At 47.1% G+C, this 19,833-nt stretch overlaps 1 protein-coding gene and 1 long non-coding RNA gene across 2 annotated transcripts in view; both read right to left on the bottom strand.

The window, feature by feature from the left end:
• Positions 1-809: 809 nt before the first annotated feature.
• GPRC5B (G protein-coupled receptor class C group 5 member B) lies at positions 810-17,897 on the bottom strand. The gene is made up of 4 exons (XM_063315115.1): positions 17,751-17,897; positions 10,761-11,774; positions 7,759-7,871; positions 810-6,013 (listed from the first exon to the last, which is right to left on the bottom strand). Exons 2-4 carry the CDS (start codon positions 11,764-11,766, stop codon positions 5,969-5,971), a joined length of 1,164 nt encoding a protein of 387 aa, XP_063171185.1. The 5' UTR covers positions 11,767-11,774; positions 17,751-17,897; the 3' UTR covers positions 810-5,968.
• LOC134505436 (uncharacterized) overlaps positions 810-19,833 on the bottom strand; it is a 289,243-nt gene continuing 270,219 nt past the window's right edge. The window contains exon 2 of the long non-coding RNA XR_010068725.1: positions 810-1,459. This is a non-coding gene — a long non-coding RNA (uncharacterized LOC134505436). The remainder of the gene's footprint in view (positions 1,460-19,833) is intronic.

The raw sequence follows: 19,833 nt of genomic DNA, 5'->3' as shown, positions 1-19,833 counted from the left end.
ATCTTTGGGGAGTGAACGGGCCCCATCGCCCCTATTGCTTTGTGGCAGTTCTGAGTTTTTGGAAGTTTTAATGTTTTTATTAGGTTTGTATATTTTATGGTGTAAACCATCAGTTGTCGTCTTCTGAACTGGCCGTGGATAGACACAATAAATAAATTGGCCGTTGTTATGGGCTCCTGTTCAACCAAACAAATGCCTCAAAGCAAAGGTGTTCTAGGACAGCAGTTCTCAAAGTGTGGTCTGGGGACCCCTGAGAGTCCCCAGGACCCTTTCAGGGGGTCTGCGAAGTCAAGTAAATAAATATTTTAAAATTTCCCAGTTTTAATTTCTAATACAGGAAATATCAATCAATATAACCCATATAAACCAAAGATCTTTGGGGTCCTGAATCATTTTTAAGAACGCAAAGACCAAAATGTTTGGAAAACACGGCTCTATTAAAACTGCTTGCCATCAATTTAAAACAGAGCCTTTGGTAGCTACCTGGGGGCTGCTCTCACGGCTAACCAATTTCACTGTCACCCAGAATGTGTCCCAAAGCCATTCTGTGCCATTGGTTAATAACTATCTATGTGCGAACCGAGAAAATGTTTATTTAAATTACCTATGAATGGGTCTGAAAAAAAAGAGAGCTTTAGACTGGACAACGTGCGAGTGCTTTTCTTCCCACACCTTCATTCTAGAAGCATTAGCTGCTGAAAGGATCAAAAGAATCTCATGGGACCAAATTTGGCTATGGCTGCTATGCTCAGTGAATATCGAAACACAGAGCCTTTAAGCCAAAAAAAAAAAAAAAAATGACCAGGCCATTGTAAGTAAATAGTAATTCTTTATTTTTTTTAACATTTTTATTTTCTTCATTAAGAACAGCATTTTGAAAATAAAATGTATCTTTCTGCCCAGGCTTTACAACTCTGTCTTTGTTTTGTTTAAATTTCATATCTCTTATGTACAGTCAATATGGTACACATTGATTGTCTCAAAAACCTTCCAAAGATGTAGAATGTGAAATGGTACACAACAGTCAGCAGGATAGGAAAGGGGGGAATATTATAAAAATGCACATTAATACGTTTAATAAATATTTACATATATTATCAAAAGAAGAAGAGAGCACTTGTTGTTTAATAAAAAGCACCGGTTGGGTTATCTGGTAGGATAGTAGAGTAGTCAAATCTATTTTTTTTTTTCAAATCTCCTAATAAAAGCTACATATGCTTTTGATTCTGCTGCTTTTGGTTAGAACTGAAGCGTCAAGCAACTTAGCCAAAGCAATGATGTTCCAGAAAAGCAGATTTCAGCTTATATTGGAAGACATCTTACTTAACTCAGGATTCAGCCTGGAGATGGTCATGTCCTTCTGGGGACCCGCTATCATTCTGATACCATAGACGTGGAAATATAGGCCTTCTCAAACATCGGCCATGATAGTGGAACACTCTTTCCCAGCTTGGACACCCTCCAGATACATGGATTCCCCAGAATTCCCCAGCAGGACAGCCATTGTTCATGAGTATTCTGGGAGTCCAAGACTCATGATTTTGCTCTCATCAGGAGAGTGTCAAGGTTTAGAAGGCTGAACTAGAAGGAAGAACTCATTATCCAGGTGATCCCCACTTGATTAAAGCTCAATGGAAATGGACAGTAGATTAATGGAAATGGATACACATCTCAGACTCAGAGCCAATGATGTCAAGCCAGAAACCTCCTTGGGTTCTGATTGGCCAGCGCTGCTTTCCATGTATTTCATGCATGACCTCCAAGCTATTCAGCTGTGGAAAAGCAGTGCAGCTGGCAGAAAGTTAAGACCACCAGACATGTACCAAGATTAGCAGAACAGAAGCATGCTTAACATTTTTTGGAATGCGTCTACTAGGCCCAGCACTGTTAAAAGTCACTGGAAATGTTGCTACTGGCTTTGAGGAGGTGCAGCTTGCGAGCAGCCAGTCAGCCCAAGAAACTGAAGGGAGGGAAGTGAAGAACAAGTTGGTGCTCCCACCCCATGCAGAAAAGCCTGGCAGATCATGCTTTCTCCGTGGAGACAATGGCCTACCATCCTCCACCTAAGGCAGCAGGCAAGCTTAAAGAACATGCTACCCAACTCTTTCCTTCAACCCTTTGCTACTGCTTGCTGGCATTTGCTACTTGATGCCAGGGCTCCAGGATCTGGGCTGCAAAAATCAAGGCAAACTCTAGATGGCTGCAAAGAGGTACAGAAAACTCTACCTCTCTACTGCCACCTGGTGGTCAGTTGGATGTTTCCAACCCAGTTCTGGTAATCCTACTAAAACCACCCACTCTTGTGCCAATCGACAGAGCGTGGAACTTAGCATGCTGTTTAGATTGCATCTGTAATTCAAATTGTTCCTTTTCAATTTGCCGGGGGGAAATCCACTGAGCTCATCTCCCCAGCGTCTACGTAATTGCCTTCTACCATGTCTTTCTATGTTGGGTGGTTGCTGTATTTCTCTTAATTTATAATAATTGGCAATCACAAAGAACATAATAACTTCCACGCTTCCCAGAGCAAGCTACAGTGAAACTTAGGCAGTTCTGTTTCCTGTTATTAAGTGCCTCCCCAGATGCTCTACATTCATAACAACTTTTGTCAAAAAGGCAAACATAACACTTTGTAACTTTTAACAAAAGGAAATATAACTTAACGCACAAGTGCCTTTTAAAAGGTTTCTAACAGAGGCATTCTGGGGGGAGTGGCAGTAGCATTGAGCATCAGAAACCACAGACTGACTAACAACAACAACAACAACAACAACAATACTTCAGGAAAAAAAAAAAATCCCTTCTTATAGTTTAATCGGCACACCTCCCACCACTAGGAGGCAGGGGCCAGGTTCACAGGAGAGATTAGAGGATGCCCTGTGCTTCCAGGGTCCAACCCTGTCTTTAAGTTCCCAAACTGCCATTGATTTAACGGGAAGTAGGACTGCTAAATCCTTCCTTGTCTAAAAGAAAAAAAATAAGTAAATACAAATTGGACAACCTCACAACCTTCTAAAAGTGGTCTTTTCCTCCAGTTAAAAGCAATACAGTTTTGTTTCTCTCCTCTTATCAAAATACCACTGGAAAAGTAATCATTTCAGCCGTTTATGCCACGTTCACCGTAGGCACTTCGATAATAAAAATAGTTTCAAAAGCCCATTTTCGTATGTATCAAATCTCTCCCAAGCGTAGACTCAAAGGAAAGTACCAATTTTGTGTCTCAGGTATCCACACACAGTGAAATCATACATTTCTTATGACTGTCCCCCTTATTAAAAATATAGCTTTATACTTTAAACAAAGGTTAGGAGACCACCAAATAAGCCACTTGTCCCATGTTCTTACACAAGGAAATTAGATTTGGGTCAAATGAAAGTTTGCAAGTTCTTGGAACACAACAATGCAGCTTTTTCCTGTTGTATGAAAACATTTGCGGGCCACAAAAATTATTGCAGTTACCTACTTGACAGTTTTTAAAAGACTAAACTTGCTAGGATGATCATGGCCACAAGAGCAATTGGGCATTCATAGAACAAAGAAAAGCGTGTGTCACACGCTGCCTGGTTTTGCACCAGTTGCACTCCTAGATGGGCCAGGTTCTCACAGAGGTGGTGCCAACATTGTGCCTGGTGCAACGCGCAGATGACGGCATCCACAGCCACATTTATTTCAAGGCTTTTCGCGCTCTGCCTTTTCACTCTAAACAAGGATATTCAAAGCTGGCAAGAGTTTAAAAGCTGATAGATAAATTAGTAACAGTTTTATTAGCCCTTTCTTCCGCTAGGCAGCAGCAAGGCTCAAATAAATCATAAAGAAAGGAAAGCAGAGCATGTTCCTTAACAGGGAGAAAAAGCCAATGTTAGCAGAATGTTAAAGTGCAGCAAATTTGGTGGAGTGGGGAGCTTACTTTCTCATCCTCTACAACCCAGTCTGAATGAAGATGACTTTAGGGCAACTTGCAAGTAAAACAGACGCTCTACTAGCATTACTGCCAACATCCAAGATGTTCAGAGCTGTTCTCGATCCAGGGTCCATTACATAATGGCATCTCCTCCCATACTATTATTTATATTACTAAGACTAATGCTAATGCTAATGCTAATACTTGCATATAAAAAATTAGCAAGCCAGAGGGAGATTCGGCTAGAATCTTTCCTGAGAAGACAGGCTGTATCTTTTGCATATTGGAGAATTCTTGAGTGCAAGGAACTGACATATAATATAAAGTAGCATTCAGCCAGTTTGCCCCCTACCCACCACAGATATATTACCCAGACAGCAAGGCTGGATACATTAATGAGTAGGGTGAATTCGATAGAATTAGATAAATTAAAAACCAGCGATGTGGGGGGAAAAATTCCTCAAACACCATTGATTACATTTCATTTTCTTTTCGAAGAACCAGTGGGCAGCTTTGCAAGTCTACTGAGTCCAGCAATCTTATTTCTGTTATTAGCATTGTCCCTGCCCATCTGGAAACCAAATCTCATTCAGAATAAGTGCAAAAAGTTCCATCATCTGAGAGCTTTTATAGCTTTGTGGCTTTATTGATCTCTCTCCCTCGCACACGCATGAGCACGTGCGCGCGCGCACACACACACACACACATCAACCAAGCAAATCACACTTGCTTTTTCAGTCTCTAGGAAAGCCAAAAGCAGGTGCTAAGCCAGCCAGGCAAATGTAATGACAAATCTACATGCCTGATATGCTTTAAAATGCTAATCAATGAAGGAATGCTTTATCAAACATCATTAAAATCATAGAAATATGAAAAGGCAGCAAGAGGGGAGGAGAGATTCCCAACATCCATATGAAAACAATCTAATAATAGTAGTAGTAGTAATAATAATAATAATAATAACCAAATGTTCCAGAAACACATGAGAAAAGGCAATACATGTGCAAACCATTGCAGTCAATGAGGCTTCAGTGTTCAACTAGGTATGGGAGTGAAGAGTGAGAGATTTAAAGTAACCCCATGGAGAGGATTTTCTTGCACGCAAAGGACCTCAAGTTTGAATTCATGGTAAGGGCAATACATTTGGTGACTCACTGAGATACATTTCCCTTTAGGTAAAAACCTTGGGAAGGGGTGAATGATTGCCTTCCAGGTCCTTCTCCTGAGCTACGTTGCCTCTCTTGCACCAGTTGTTTTCCCCTCTTGAGGCACAATTTGTGAGGCTTTGCCACTCTTGGGTTCCCTTTAACCTTACAGTCTGGTCAGCCAGAAAGGTAGAGCAGATGCTTCCTTGTTCCTACCAAGCACAGCCTGATGGCCAAAGTTCTGCACTGAGTCTAGGAGAAGACAAAAGCTGTCCGAAAGCTCTTACGGTTTTAAAAAGAGCTTACGCACCCAAGAAGATGCCTGTCTTTGGGCCATTGTTGCCACCTGATCTGGAGTCCCACAAGCACACCAGCACCTTTTGCGTGAAGAGAAAGCCTCTGGTCCATTGCTTGAGGTTCCACAGCGCAGATCACAACTTACTCTAAATCAGTGCTTCTCAAACCTGGCCACTTCAAGATGGGTGGACTTCAACTCCCATAATTGCTTTGCCTTACTATAATCCAGTGCCTTCCGAAGCCTTCCTGCTTTCTCTAGCTAAACACTTCCTCGTGATTTGGCTACTCAATCCCTTTCTCCTCCCCTCCCTTAAAAAAAAAAAAAAAGGATATAGCTAGATCTACGTTTAAATTCGATCAGCTTCTATTATATTGCAGAAGCTCCTTGCAGTTAGCTTATCAATTTGACAGTGCTCGTGTTTTGTTTTATTTATTTATTTTGTTTTTTAAAAAGGAGGGGGAACAACCCCCCCCCCGAAGCTATCAGTTTCTAGGACCTTCCGTGCGCCCCCAGTGGGTTTCCTCCCTCTGAAAGACACACACTGTTGGGGGTGTGTGTGTGTGTGGAAATAAAACATTATTAATGGATTCTCTCTCTGTCTTCCTCTATGGCCACTAAGCTTTTTCACCATAGGTGTCTTCCAGGGTAACTTGGCGGAGCAGTTGGAATCTGGAAATAAGGATAATACATCCACAATTAAGCATTTTACAGTGTTAAGGAATCACTGCTTTAAGATAGTTAGATTTATCTATCCAATTTGTCCCCGCCCATCTCCTCCCTTCGTGGGACTCGATTACATCGTTCTGCACTGAAGTTAGCCTTGTAGTATGTTAAGGGCTATGCAAATTCTGACCTGTGAGTGAAATGCTCCGTTTGTGCCACGCTGATTCCTGCAATGTCTTCTTGTGATGGGGGTGTGCGTGCGTGTGCTTTTTATGTCTTAAAGGCTCAGAACCAAATATTCCTTTTAGACCCACCCCAGTGTTTTTCTTGTTTCATCTAATTCAGTGGACTCCTTTTCTTCTTCCTCCAATAACGAAACCGGTGCTTGGAAAGTATATTGTAACGGCTTTGTTTTACTGTCCTGAATTTATCAGAGACTTTCAACTGCTGAACCACGCTAAGGGCGAGACACCTTCCATACGTGAGCCAGGGACAACAGGCCCCCTAGCTCTATTTTCAACCTCCCACCTGCCAAAAGGCCTCAGTGGAGTTTGTCTAAACTCTTAAGGGTTGCTGAGAGGCTTGAAGAGTTTCAGAAAATGAGCCACCGCTGATAAAATCAGCTGAACCATGCCCCGGGTGGGAGTTGAGGGCGGCACAGGATTTACTACAGCCCAGAACAGCATGAACTTGGAGTTGTATCCCAGCTCCCTCTGCTACTGGCTAAAGTCAAGCAATCATGCATATCCTTCCTGATATGGTCTGGAACAGACTGAATCAAGCTGGAGGAGACGAGATCTACTGTATGCTTTTCAGCATCAACCTCCCCCTACAAAAAAAAAAGACCTCAAAGAAAAGATGCAAATTGCCTTATGGAATCAGTGGGTGACTTAAAAGAATGCCAACCTATAAGTACCATGGAGGAAAAGCCAAATGAGCGGCATTTTGAAGCAGCCTACACGGCGTCATGGTAATGACAATTAAGCAACTTAATTGGGAGCACCATTGGTGGGCCAGCAAAACTGGAGGAAAGTAAAGAGTGAAAGGGAATGCATCAAGTGATCGGTGCAGCTCCTTGGCTAACATTCAACCTAGGCAATGCAAAGGAGATAGAAGGATCCTGTTGGGACTCCAGATCGTTTTAAGGGACCAACTTGCACCACGAGCACAAGGTATCTTGGCTGCCACGTGTATGAACTCTTTGATAAGGGTCCATTTTGCAAAGCAACACAAATTTAAAGGAAGAACACCACCAACGGACAGAAGTTCAGCAAAAAAACTCAGCAACAACAACAGGCAGTGATTTGTTGGGAAAGGTGGCAGTGGTCGATGCTAATGGACAAAGAAGTGGGCGAGCTTTTCTAGAGACGTCTGTTGGTTCCTCAGGCCAGAAGAACATTGCATATGATACCATTCCAACATTCTTTCACTGGCTTGCCGGGATGAAATGGGCAGGATGGATCATTTTCCCCCTTCCCCAGAGAGGGAGGAGATGGCGTGGTTGTGTTAGTCCGCAGAGAGCAACCTGAGCAAAGGAAAACTGGACTGGCTCAACAACACGGGGTTTTGGAAGTCAGCCCTGCGTGCAAACTTGGGTGTTAAAGCTTCCCACTCCCATCCCCCCCACCGGATTCTCCCTTGCTTCCCAGTATCAGCAAGCATCCAACTGAAAGAAGGTCTGAGTTGAAAGCAGTGGCTGAGCACTCCCCCTAAGTGGCAGCTTCTTCTATGCACCACATTTTGATACTTACAGTCCCACCGTTCAAGACAACCGCCATCTCGGTGGGCTGGTAGACGTTGCTTCGGAAGGGAGCGCTTGAACGGCTACCCAGGCTGCCGTTGCGAAATCCTGCCATCCGCAATGCTGTGCACAATCAACAAAGACACAGGGAAAAAAGACAGAAAGGGAGAAGTGATATAAGGGGGGAAACACCCAAAAGCAGAAGCAGTTGGAAGTTCTCCATAGAAGGCTTTAAGGCCGTGTTTCTCAACCTTGGCTGCTTTAAGCTGTGTGGACTTCAACTCCCAGAATTCTGTAGCCCGCCTTGCTAGCTGTGGAATTCTGGGAGTTGAAGTCCACATAACTTAAAGTGGCCAAAGTTGAGAAATGCTGCTTTAAGGTGAGGTGGAGATCTACAGGTAGGATTTTAAGTCCAGGCAGGACCTGGGACAGCTCCAGCTCTGTCTGGAGGCTTGCACATCTACCACAAGCTCAAATATTTCTTCAGCAACAGAGACATCTAAACCAGAATGGGAATATATGTGTGCGTGCGTGTGCGTGCGTGCAATACCTCTGTCAGTGTGAAGGAAATATTCCCCCCACCATAAGTCTAATCAATCTACTTAATTAAAACAAAAATTAAAAGGAAGTTTATTTTTTAAACCCTGAGTTCACAGGAAATGTGTGGTTTCACAAATCACGTCAAGACCTTTTCTTTGGTGCAACAGAATTTGTTTCACATCATAATTAAGTCTTTAATACTTCTGTTCAACCAACAAGAAACCCAACTGGTAAAGAAATCAAAAAGACTCCACGCTTGACAGTGATATAATTATGCACGGCATAGGAAAAGTAGAGATTTTGAGATGTTTTCTCAAAATTCTAGAAACCAAAGAAAGCTAAATCTTGGGAAATTATTTCCCCTGTACCTGCTTAACCTGGACAACGCACTTCCGCGAGTGTGGGCCACTAACTTAAGACACTATAAAAGTTGATTAGGCGGCTTAGTGGAGATTAATGGCTGTAATAATGACTACATTACTTCCAGAAGCAGAAGTCAAGATGACCAGGCTACTCCACTCATAACCCTGTTTTTGCAATTCTGCTGGGCACGTGGTTAGCTATCTTTAAGAACCCAAGGCTGGAAAAAGTTTTAGTCTGGTTCAGTGCGGCTCTCAAATTTACCCCCTGCCTACGAAGCGTACAGTTTAAAGGATGCAACACAAATGGAAACAGGAACGTGGAGGGAAGAGGAAGGAAAAGCCAACCAGAACCCAAGCTATGGGTGGAAATAGCTGAGGGATAAGAAAAGCCAAATGTCAACTGAATTGTAAACCAAACCAATGGCATGAACCTGTCCATCTCTCGGTTTCTGGTAAAACGGCTGCTGTGATATGAAGGTCCTCAGTAGAACAGCCCTTGTGGTCCCATTTCCCTTTCCTTGCTGCAGCCACACCAAACAAGGGTCTGAACAGAACTCAAGCCGTCAACAGGGGACTTTCAGGTCATCTAGGCCTCTACTCAAGGCAAGTAATCCAAAGCCACTGCTTCCTCAACAGGTTGCTGTCCATCCTTGGCTTGATGTCTTCCAAGAAGAAGAAACTCATCCTCTGTTGCCCCAGCTAACCGCTCTCACCCTCAAGTTGCTCTCTGACAAATTTCTTCTAGTGTTCAACCTAACCATTCCTGGAAATTAAGCATCATTAGAGCAGGACATCTCACTGGAGCGCATTGTGCCGACTTTGGAGCCGAATCCACATGTCCACCAGAGCTTATTTCCTAGATTCATTTACAAAGCATTATGACCATTCCAGATGGCTTGCTTTTGCTGGAAACGTGTGCTCCATGTGGCAGGTGAGATTAAAAAAGAAAAGGAATCTATCAAAAAACAGTACTGTGATTTTCTTCATAAAGGAAGTGGAGGGACCGTGATTTTTAAAAATGCCGAAGGAACGCCAACTGATAGATTTGCCTCACCCGACTTATGCCTCCTGTTCTCCTGGGGGAAATTTCAGGATATGGTAAATCAGTGATATACTGCTTTATTGAAATAATATCAATCCAACTTGCTACAGTGCACGCTTGAGGGTGCAGAGGTATTGATTCAGCTGGCAGAAAAGGAGATACACATTCAGGGTTTTTCAGTAATAAATCGTCTAGACTCACTCTCACAACTTGTCAGTTTTTTCCATCTTCCTCAATAAAGGGAAGGAAAAAAGAGACTTCTCTTCAGAAACCGTCAAATAGCTGCTGAATCTTAGTGCCAGTGAACAGAGAATAGTCTTTATGGGAAGCCTGTTGGATCTGTTCTCTTCCAGATGTTGCTGAACTATGCTTCTTATCATTCTAGTAACATGGCCAGTATTGAGGGATGCTGGGAATTGTAGTTCAGCAGCATATGGGGGGCCTCGGTCTCTTTAACCTTGCTGCTAATGGTTCCAGCAGCACATCAGGTTTCAGACACTCAGCACCAAACAGGAATGATGTATGGCATCTAATTCAAGGTGAAACTGGACAGGAAGTTGCAAATTCATCACAAAGAGGCCTGGGACAAAACACAGCTTCAACCTCTTAGCTATGCAGATCAGGAGATACCTAGTGAAACTATATTTTAGATCCCAGAAGGACAGGAAGCATCGCTTTTGACACCACCAGACAAAGCTATAGTTGTGGTGTCATGACACCATCAGTCTCTGGGGCAGTTCCTGTTTGAGTCATGGCTACTTTAAAGTATTCCATTCTCAAATTTTATTTGCTGAATCATTCCACATTATTACTACTTATGGTGACACAGGAGGACACCGATTTAATGTGTAGACACACATTGGGAAATCGTTACTAGAGTTTAAATAGATGAGCCACACAGTATACCTTAAATCAATCAATCAGTCTCTCTGTCAATAAGAGGGAAGATTTCAAACATAACCCATTGCTAGAAAATCTCAGATTTTTCTTTGCTCCCTCTATTTCCTCTATTTTTTATATTTTTAAAGCAAGCATCTTCTGCCCCATCCTAAGTTAATACACACTCACCTGCATTATGTTCATCCATTGAAAAAGCTTTATTTTCCATGTAACTTCGAGGAAGCTGGAGGTCTTCCTCAAAAGCCGTTTCACGCATTCGTGGTTGTGAAGTATCAAAATAATTGGGCGTGTTCTCTTGCTGGGATGGAAGGATGGCACAGTGGACCTCTGGGATGGCGTAGAAGATTATAAACACCCAGCCACTGGCCACCAGAGTCACCGCAAGAGTTGGATCCCGCCACTGGTCTCTCCTCCCCAGTTCCTTGTTACCATACAGGTACATAGTTAGCCAAGCCACCCAAATGAGGATCGAGAAAAGACTGGTGATGACAAGGCACACCCCATTCTTCTTCCACTTCTTAAATTTCCCACACAACGTGAAGAAGGAGAAGCCCATGGCCACCGCCATCAAGAACATCACGTAAATGGAGGCCATGGCAAAGTCCATTGGCTCATAATGGCAGGCCGGCTTTCCATCCCTCACGATCGTCAGGATCAGCCATTCCGTCGCAATGATGACCTGGACTAGCGCAACACAGACAGCGATCCCGGCCAGCTGCCACCCAGACGGACTTTTGCCATGGCGGACGAGTCTCTGGAGCCGCCAGGCTTGAGCGAGCAAACAGGAGAAGCACAGTGCAAAGAGAACTCCCCAGGAGAACCTGCGGATGGAGCAGACAGTCTCATCCTCTTCGAGGATGAACGCAAAGGCCAAGCCAAAAAGGGCCAAGGTCCCGAAAAAGAAGAGGAAATGGATGCCTAACGGGCTTCTTTTTTCTTTGCCTTTGATGAAGGGCAGCCGCACCAGCAAGATCACCTTGAGGAGCAGCATGGTCAGCACTCCTGCCCCCGCCACAGCCTCTACCACGATCCCCCAGATCGCATCCAGATCACACAGGTCGACATATTGAGGAAGAAGATCCAGGCCACATCCTCGTGGAGTGCTGGAGTTCTCGGAGGAACCATAATCAACCACAAAGAGTAGGAGAAGGCCAACTGTAAGGAAAGTGGACATTTTTCTACCTGGGGGAGGGGGGAACAAAAGAAAATAAGACGATAATTTGCCTGCTTTCTCCTTTTTCTAGGCAATACCCCAACCCACCCCGAGAAGATGGCGCTAGAATTGCCAGGATTCCAAGCCAGCATGGCTGCACAGGCTAAAACCTCCTGGAGAGTAAAGGGCCCATGTAGAGGCCCTCTGCTCTGCATAGCATCTGTGCTACCTGCTCACTGCTCATCAGTGAACTGCAGATCAAGGCCCTGCCTCCACATATTAATCAGTGATTTGTGCAAATTCTACTTTCCCAGATTTTCCAGACAGAGCCAATTTGGTGCATTGGTTAAAGGTGCAGCATTAGATACAGGTAGTCCTTGCTTAATGACCACAATTGGGACTGGAATTTCAGTTGCTAAGCAAAGCGGTCATTAAGCGAATCTGACCCGATTTTATGACTTTCTTTCGCAGTGGTCATTAAGCAAATCAGTGCGGGCATTAAATGAACCATGTGGTCATTAAGCAAATCACATTCCCCATTGATTTTGCTTGCCAGAAGCTGGCCGGGAAGGTTGAAAGTGTCATGAGCACTGATGGTGAGCAGGAGGGAGCCCCTATCCAGCGGGGAAAACGCATGCGTAGTAGCGAGGAGTTGAGCAGTCATTCAAAGAGACACAGAACAGACCCACCTTGAGTTTTGGGGTTTATCTGTCTGGGTTTTCTCACGCTTCTTCAGTTGGTTAGGATTTTCTATCTAATGTAGCAGTAATAAAACACTAGAGACTTATTCCTCGTCTCAGCGTGGTTCCTGCTTATTAGGACAGAAAGTGGCAATTGCATGACCACAGGATGCTGCGACGGTCATAAATGTGAACTGGTTGCCAAGCGCCCAAATCGTGATCATGTGACTGTGGGGATGCAGTGACGGTCATAAGTGTGAGGACCAGTTGTAAGCTGTGTTTTTCAGCACTGTCATAAGTCCAAACCATCACTAAACAAATGGCTGTTAAGCAAGGACTACCTGCATCAGGAGACCATGAGTTCTAGTCCTGCCTTAGGTGCGAAAACCAGCTGGGCCAGTCACTCACTCTCAGCCCTAGGAAGAAGATACTAGCAAGCCGCTTCTGAAAAACGTTGCCAAGAAAATGGCAGGGACTGGTTCCTGTGGTCACCCAAGAGTCAGGGTTGACTTCCTGGATCATAACCACCACAACAGAGTTTTCGTCATCAATATTTCAGCTCTCCAAGGAATTGAAGACCTTGGATTGTCACTGCAGTACTACTGTACTGCAAAATAATTGTAAAAAAAAAAAAGAATCCTACTCTGTCTTCAGGACCTGAACTTTTGCTGCATTTCTGACATCTCCCCCCTCCCTTCCCTGGAGAATATCGCAACGAGTGGGAATTCTGCCCGGTTCCTTCCCAGCCACTTCCAAAAGAATAAGCTTCAGGGGAGATAATGGAGCAAAACAACAGCTGGGTGAAGATCAGCCTGCCGAAGAGAAGTGATTCCCGGACCGTAATTGATGAGGACATTCAGCTTGGTGTGCAAAAAAAGTGCCATGGCCGTTTCCTCTCCTTCTGCATGATAATGCTGCAGACAGCCAGCTCTGCACCTCCACTGCTGGAGGACCCAGCTTAGAGAAGCAGAAGTAGGATGCAAAATGCCTTTGGGGTACTTTTAGAAGACCAAAGTCCAACTGGACTCCAACTGGGATGTGGAGTTTAGTCGTCCATCCCCCCCAAATATAGCAGGCCTAATGTCACATGCTCAAGAGCCTCAGGAGAACAACAAACTACCTCAGAGCCCCCCCTCCCTAAACTGGAACATTCCAGAGGTTGCATAAGAACCAAGAGGCCACCTGCACTTCATAGGTTGTCAAACAGCATTTTAATTTCCTGCCTGCCCTGGAGTCCAACCAGATGTTAAAGGAGTGGCACGCAGCGAGCCAGAGATGCACTCAGGTTGGTGTTCTGTCAGTTTCTTAGGGTTGGTCTCTATTGGAGAGGGAACCTACTCCACTTACTGGTTTAGAAAACGTATACGACTACCTATCTTAGATACCAACTCTGCGCAGTCTACAGCAATCCACAAAAACAATGCGATAATGATAAAAACCTCCCTCGATGAATCGAAGGCAGAATTAAAATAATCATCACAATAACCAAGACACCACATCCAACCTCACGACACAACCAAACTTATATAGGACTCACCTAACGCCCTGGTTCAGTGCCTAGGGTCTTCATGGCCTTCTGAAATGCCAAGGCCCTTTGAATCTAAGGGAGTAGTCTATTCCATGGGGCAGGTGCTACAACAGAGAAGATGCATCTCCTGGGTCCCACCAGATCACACTTCAATTGAGGAAACTTGGGAGTCTGCACTGGACCAGGATACTATCTGGAGTTGACGTATAGCAGTGGCTACCGTTCAGGGACAGAAGTACAGCATTTGAAGGGTTAGAGGTGTTCTCCAGCCGGGATCTACCTTGCAGGAAACGGACTTGTTTCAGACTTAGCCCAGCCAGACCAGCGGGGTTTACCTGGACTGCTCACTGTGCTCAGCCAGATAGAATCCCTTTCCTGTTGTCTGATCCTTTTGAGTGGAGAAGCCAGGCTTGAATCTAGGATTCTCAAAAGGCAAAGCAACAGCCACAGTTCTGAGCTCCAGCGCCTTTTTGTCATCAGGATCCAAGAGAAATATAACCAGGATGCAGTCAGAACTCCAGAAACCATAACCGCCCAACCTGTTCTTGGATGACAGAACAGCTGCCCTAGAGGGAAACCGAGGACTTATTCTTGTCGCCACCTAACTGTAGAATTGCTTTGGTACCTTTACAATTGGACCAACACCCTGAAACTGTATTCTTCATTCCTCTGGTCATTTTTTTTAAAAAGGAGCACTTAGTGTGGAAATGAGCATTCAGAGGAAAACCCTTGGAGCATCCAGCACCGCTGGATTTCTCTTGCGCCAACAACTGGCCAAGAGAGCCAGTGGCTTTGGCTCAGTCTTGTGAACCTCAGCACACACTAGGATAAATAAGGCAGCTTCTGCAGTAAAATCCACCCAAGATCCCTTTTAATATTTGTTTTTTCCAGAGCCTGTACTAGCTGCCTCCAGCTGTGTCTGCTTCTCCCTGCCAAAACCTTGTTTTCTCTCTCCGCCCCCCCCCCATGCTGTACAGATGTAATACAGCCAACACAAAACTCACTCCACCACCTGACCCAGAGGAGTGGAGTTTTCTTAAGGTATTCTCCTCAAACAGTTCCAAAGGGAAGGGCAGGGAGTGGGTTTTCAAGCCTTTCTTCCCACTTCATTCATAAGCAGGTCAACCTATGCCTTGAAGCTCCTGCCAGACAGACAATGCTTTTTTTTTTTTTTTGCATTTTCACTCCAGAACAGGGTTTTATGCCCAGATCGGACTTGCTTTATCAGATCTGATGGGTGCATGAACAAGCCAATGAGTGTCCCCTGCCCGGCCCTTCTCCAGGCTGCGTCAACAACACCTCCTCCCTGGACAGATACAGCAACCTCTTTGGGACCATGCGTGATCTGCAATTCAGTCTCTCACTCCCTTTATCCCAGTCCCAGATCAGCAAGCCCCCCCCCCCCGCCTGCATCAAGACACAATCTTCAGTTTACCCCCCTCTCCCCTTCCCAGGTCTGTCTTATATCTGACTAACCACCCCCCCTTCCAAGTCTTCCGATTGAGCCAAACAAATTCTCTCAGGAAAGCTGGAGATAGGATGCTTTGCATCTACACCCCCCCCCCCCCCGTGAGTTCCATCTGGGCTGTCAGAAGAGAGCTGCTGTTCTTAGGCTGAGCTTGCAAAATGGCCCAAGGAAGCATCTGATTCAAAAGGAGCCCTTGAGGGACCCTGTTCCACCTCAACATGTCTCCACGGCCCTGCGCTTTGACACCTTTCAGCACTGACATCCTGGTGCGGGACTATATGACACCCAGAGACCCTTTGCCCCTCAAATGTCCAACTTGGCAAAAAACTTTTGTGGAATTCAAAAGCTTATCCATTTGGATGCGGAACACACTACGGTCCAAGGTCTACAGGAGGCCGAGTTTCAGGCGAGGGAAGCAGGAGACAGAATTGCAGCTTCGAGATTGCAAAACCCTTCAGGATGCCATTCCCCAAACCACTGCATCTTCCTTCTTAACCCTTTCGGATCTCCACCTACTATTTTACAGTAGGCTCCTTTCTGTTCTTTCTGGCCACCCCCTTGCCAAGCTGCTTTAAAAAAATAATACCAATAATAATTCCAAGCAAAAGTGACTTCAACCAACATTGAGATCAGCTGCTGCTGCAGGCCTGGCACCCTTTGTCTTCAAGTGCAAACTGTTATTTATTTGCAAAGAGCATGTGCTCTGACCCTTCTCGCAAAGCCATTGCATAAAGCTTGGGGTGCACCCCCCCCCACAAATTTGGTTCAGAAGAAACACAAAAGGGGCAGGCAGGGAAGTCAAAACCAACCCCCAAGGATAGCAGCAGCTCACTTGCTCCAACTTGGTGCCCTCTGGACCGGTTGGATGAGAACTGCCAGCGCCCCCGCCCCCCGCCATTAAGGTACATGTCTTCCCCCTCCCCGTTAATTTATTGGCTCCTGTAGCACCAGAAAGCAGATGTTTTCCAGTCCCAGAATGGGGGGAAGGGGGAATGACAACCTGGTCCTCAAAGCTCTTCTTGCCGCGGAAAGCCAGGGCAAAAATCCAATAGATACTTTTGCCTTTGGGGCTGCGGGGGGAGGCGGAGAGAGAGTTCTTCAATGTTGTGCGTTGGTTTTTCTAAAACACAACTTTAAAAACCTCTCCAACAGCAACTAAGGAGGTCGGGGGAATAAACGCAGCCATCTGCTCTCAGTCAAAGGCGGCAGACGAGGCTCAGCCCTCGGAGGGACGCATCTGGCACCGTTGGAGAATTCCTCTCCATCCCCGCCCCAGATCTCAAATTCCCGTCCCGGTTCTCCGGAAGGGAGCTGTGCCGCCTGACTACTACTGCTGCGCCCCCAAATAAACACACAGATCCTTGCAAATCTCTCTCCCCACCAGCCCTACCTCCCCCTCTGCACCCCACAACGGAAAGCATCGCTGCCTTCGCTCCCAAAGGCCGCAGCGCAAGAACGTCTTTTATTTACGTTCGCGGAGCCACCCGGCCGGCAGGACTCCAAGCAGGCTGGATTACTCTTCCCCTGTCTGCCCGGGGGTGATGGGACTTGTAGTCCAAACCCTTGGGAGGGGACAGGAGCGGAGAAAGCTTTAAGTCCCCCCCCCTCCACCTCCTCGGGAACACTTGCAGCCATCACTTAAAGTTATTTTTAAGGACTCTCTCTCTTTAGCTTGACCCCCTGCCCCAAACTGACCTCCAGCCTGCCCCGGGCAGGCGCCCTCACCCGAGAGCAAGTCCCAAGAAAGCCGCGGGACTCCGTTCCATGCCGAGGCGCGGAATCGCAGGCTCCCCCGACCGCGGGGCGCGCCCTCGAGCTCCGCGCTCCTCTTTCGGGGCAAGGAACGCCAGGATGGGTCGCCTTAAAGCCCGGCCGATAGCCGCGGATGGGAGGAGGCGGCCCGGCGGACGCCGCCGCTTCCCCCGCCGCTTCTCGGGCGCCCGGGCTGCGTCGGCGGGGCTTTCTGCAGAGCCCGCGGCTCGCCGCGACCCTCCGGCCCTCGAAGCCCAGCTTCCCTCCCCCTTCCCGGCGGCAGCGCCGTGTTCCAAGGCCCATCATCCCCACCCGCCGCGGCCGGACTGACTGGCAGCTCTAGGGTTTGGAATCCACCCGGCGCCGAGGGGAACAGAGCCCCTCAGAGGGAAGTCGCCACTTACAGCCGCTCCCTCGTCCCGGGTCTCTTTCAGGGCGCGCGCGCCCGCAGACTTTGCACTCCCGGAGCGGCCGCCGCTGCGCGCTGGGCTCAAGCACGCCCCCCGCCCCCACCGCGGCAACGCGTCCGGAGTAGCGACCCCGGCGGCGGAGCCCCCTTCCCCCGCCGCTCGCTCACCCCGGCTGCCTCTCGCCGCTCCTCCTCGGGCGAGGAGGCTGGCCGGCTGGCGGCGGCGACGACGCGTCGGTTCCGCAGCCCCCGCGGCTCACGCGGGCTCCTCGGCCGCGGGGAGCCAAGCGCTCGGCGGTGGCGCTAGACGACCCGCCCTCGGCGCCGCAGCCCCGGCCGGGCTCATAGAGCGAAACCAGCGGCGCCCTCCAGGACGCGCTGCCGCAGCCCCTGTGCCGTCGCCGACTGCCCGGCTCGGCTCGGCCCCCCTCCCGGCTTGGGCTCGCTGTCCGGGAGGCCCCTCCCCTCCCCCTCCCCCTTCCCCTCCCCCTCCCCCGCTCCGCCCTCTCTCGACGGCTCCGCGGTGCACAGCGCCCCCGGCTGGGAAGGGGAAGGCGCGCGCTCCGGACTCTCCGGGGTGAGAGGGGCGGAGGGAGGGAGGGAGGGGGCGCTCCTCTGAGCGGATGCATTCACAGACACCCCCCACCCCGTCACCCATCCTGAACCTGGTTACTCGATCAATCCCATTTTCCCGGGTGAGCCACCGAGGCATTAACCAAGATTAACTCCAACCAAGTTTCGCGCGTTTGCAAGTCGCTACTTTGATCGGGGTAAGCCGCGCGGGCGAATGCGAGCTGGCATTGCTCTCCGGCGCGAGAATACTTCCACTTAGCGGCGGTTTTATAGCCAGCGTCTCTCTTGTGATCGCTGATGATGCTGTCTCCTGGGCCTGGGTGTAAAGTCCTAATTGATTCCCTTCTCGCCCCCCCCACCCCGCACAAGCACTGCAGCGTTTGTCCAGGATGCTAAGCTATTCAGTGCCGACCTTTGTTTTCCTTTTCTTTGGGGGAAGGGGCCCCTTAATCTACACGCAACTCCAGATGGCTGGGTTTGGCCTGAGATCCACGGTGCAAACCATTAAATAGGTTAATCCAATAACCAGATTAAGCGTCTTGCACAAACACAGCCCAAGACATGCATTAAGCTGGGGGGGGGGAGGTGCCTTTCCAAAAAGATCGATGGCCTTCAGGAGGATGGGAAGAATGGGTCATGATTAATAGCTCAAGCTGGACCCATCCCTGGTGAGCTGAGACTGGTGGGTGTCCATTGTTGGAACCACCAAGTATAAGTATAGGGTCCTGAGGAGATCTAGATTGGAGACCTCCTGTCACCTCTCTCTTGTGCGAGAACCTGTTCTTTTTCTCTTTTTCTGGAAAAAATAGCAGAGCCTGGAATCTTCCTGAGTGACACTGCAGGGATGGCGCTCTTCCTGTAGTAAAAAAGCTGGACGGGTTGCCTTTGTATGACATGCTGAATCATAAACTAGCTGACCACATTATAGCTTAATTAAACCATATTATAGCATAATGCAGTGTTTTTCAATCTTAGCAATTTTACGCTGTGTGGCTGGCTGGGGAATTCTGGGAGTTGGAGTCCACACAGCGTAAAGTTGCTAAGGTTGAAAAACACTGGCTTAAGGCTTACTAATGCAAGTGAGGAATCTATAGCTTTTTGGATGTTATTAAAGGGTGCTAGTAAACTAACTTGCATGGATAGGAATCGATGCCTCTATTCATTTTGTTGGGGGCAAATCCTGTTAATTAAATTGGAATTGATGGCTCTACACATTTTGTGGGGGACAAATCCTGTTAATTAAAACTGACCATTACAATTGACCATGACTTAAACCAGTCATTTGAAACATGTTGCTCTCACAAAAGGTCTACGATTGCTCCCGCCATCCTTTTAGCCTACCTAAAAATGGCTGTCCTGGTTGGACATTGCATTGGTGTTTTACTTGAATGGGTCATTTCAAACCAATCTTTTCCTTCCTCAACCTTCTGCTCTGTTTTTCAGTCCTTCCCACAAATCAATGCCATTAGATGATCATGTCTGTGGTTGAGTTGCCTATATGAAAGACAAGCTATTTCTGAGATCCTTGTCCATGAATTGACTCTGTTCTAGAATTCTGATAGTGAAAGGCAGCAGCTGATTCAGGTAGATGAAGACTTCCTTGACATCTGGGCCCAGTTTTCTGCATGACATAGTCCAAGAAAACATGCACAGAATGGATGGGACCTCTAATGCTGCA

Source organism: Candoia aspera, chromosome 14 (genome assembly GCF_035149785.1).
Source record: "Candoia aspera isolate rCanAsp1 chromosome 14, rCanAsp1.hap2, whole genome shotgun sequence".
Lineage (NCBI taxonomy): Eukaryota > Metazoa > Chordata > Lepidosauria > Squamata > Boidae > Candoia > Candoia aspera.
The sequence above is the reverse complement of the archived record's forward strand: the minus strand, read 5'-3'. Positions and strand labels throughout refer to the sequence as shown.

Coding starts and splice junctions, on each gene's coding strand:
- GPRC5B (XM_063315115.1), bottom strand. CDS start 11,766: ATGTCCACTTTCCTTACAGTTGGCCTTCTCCTACTCTTTGTGGTTGAT. Junction 7,872..10,760: donor AATGGATGAACATAATGCAG/GTGAGTGTGTAT, acceptor GATTGTGCACAG/CATTGCGGATGGCAGGATTT. Junction 6,014..7,758: donor TTGTCTTGAACGGTGGGACT/GTAAGTATCAAA, acceptor CCTTATTTCCAG/ATTCCAACTGCTCCGCCAAG.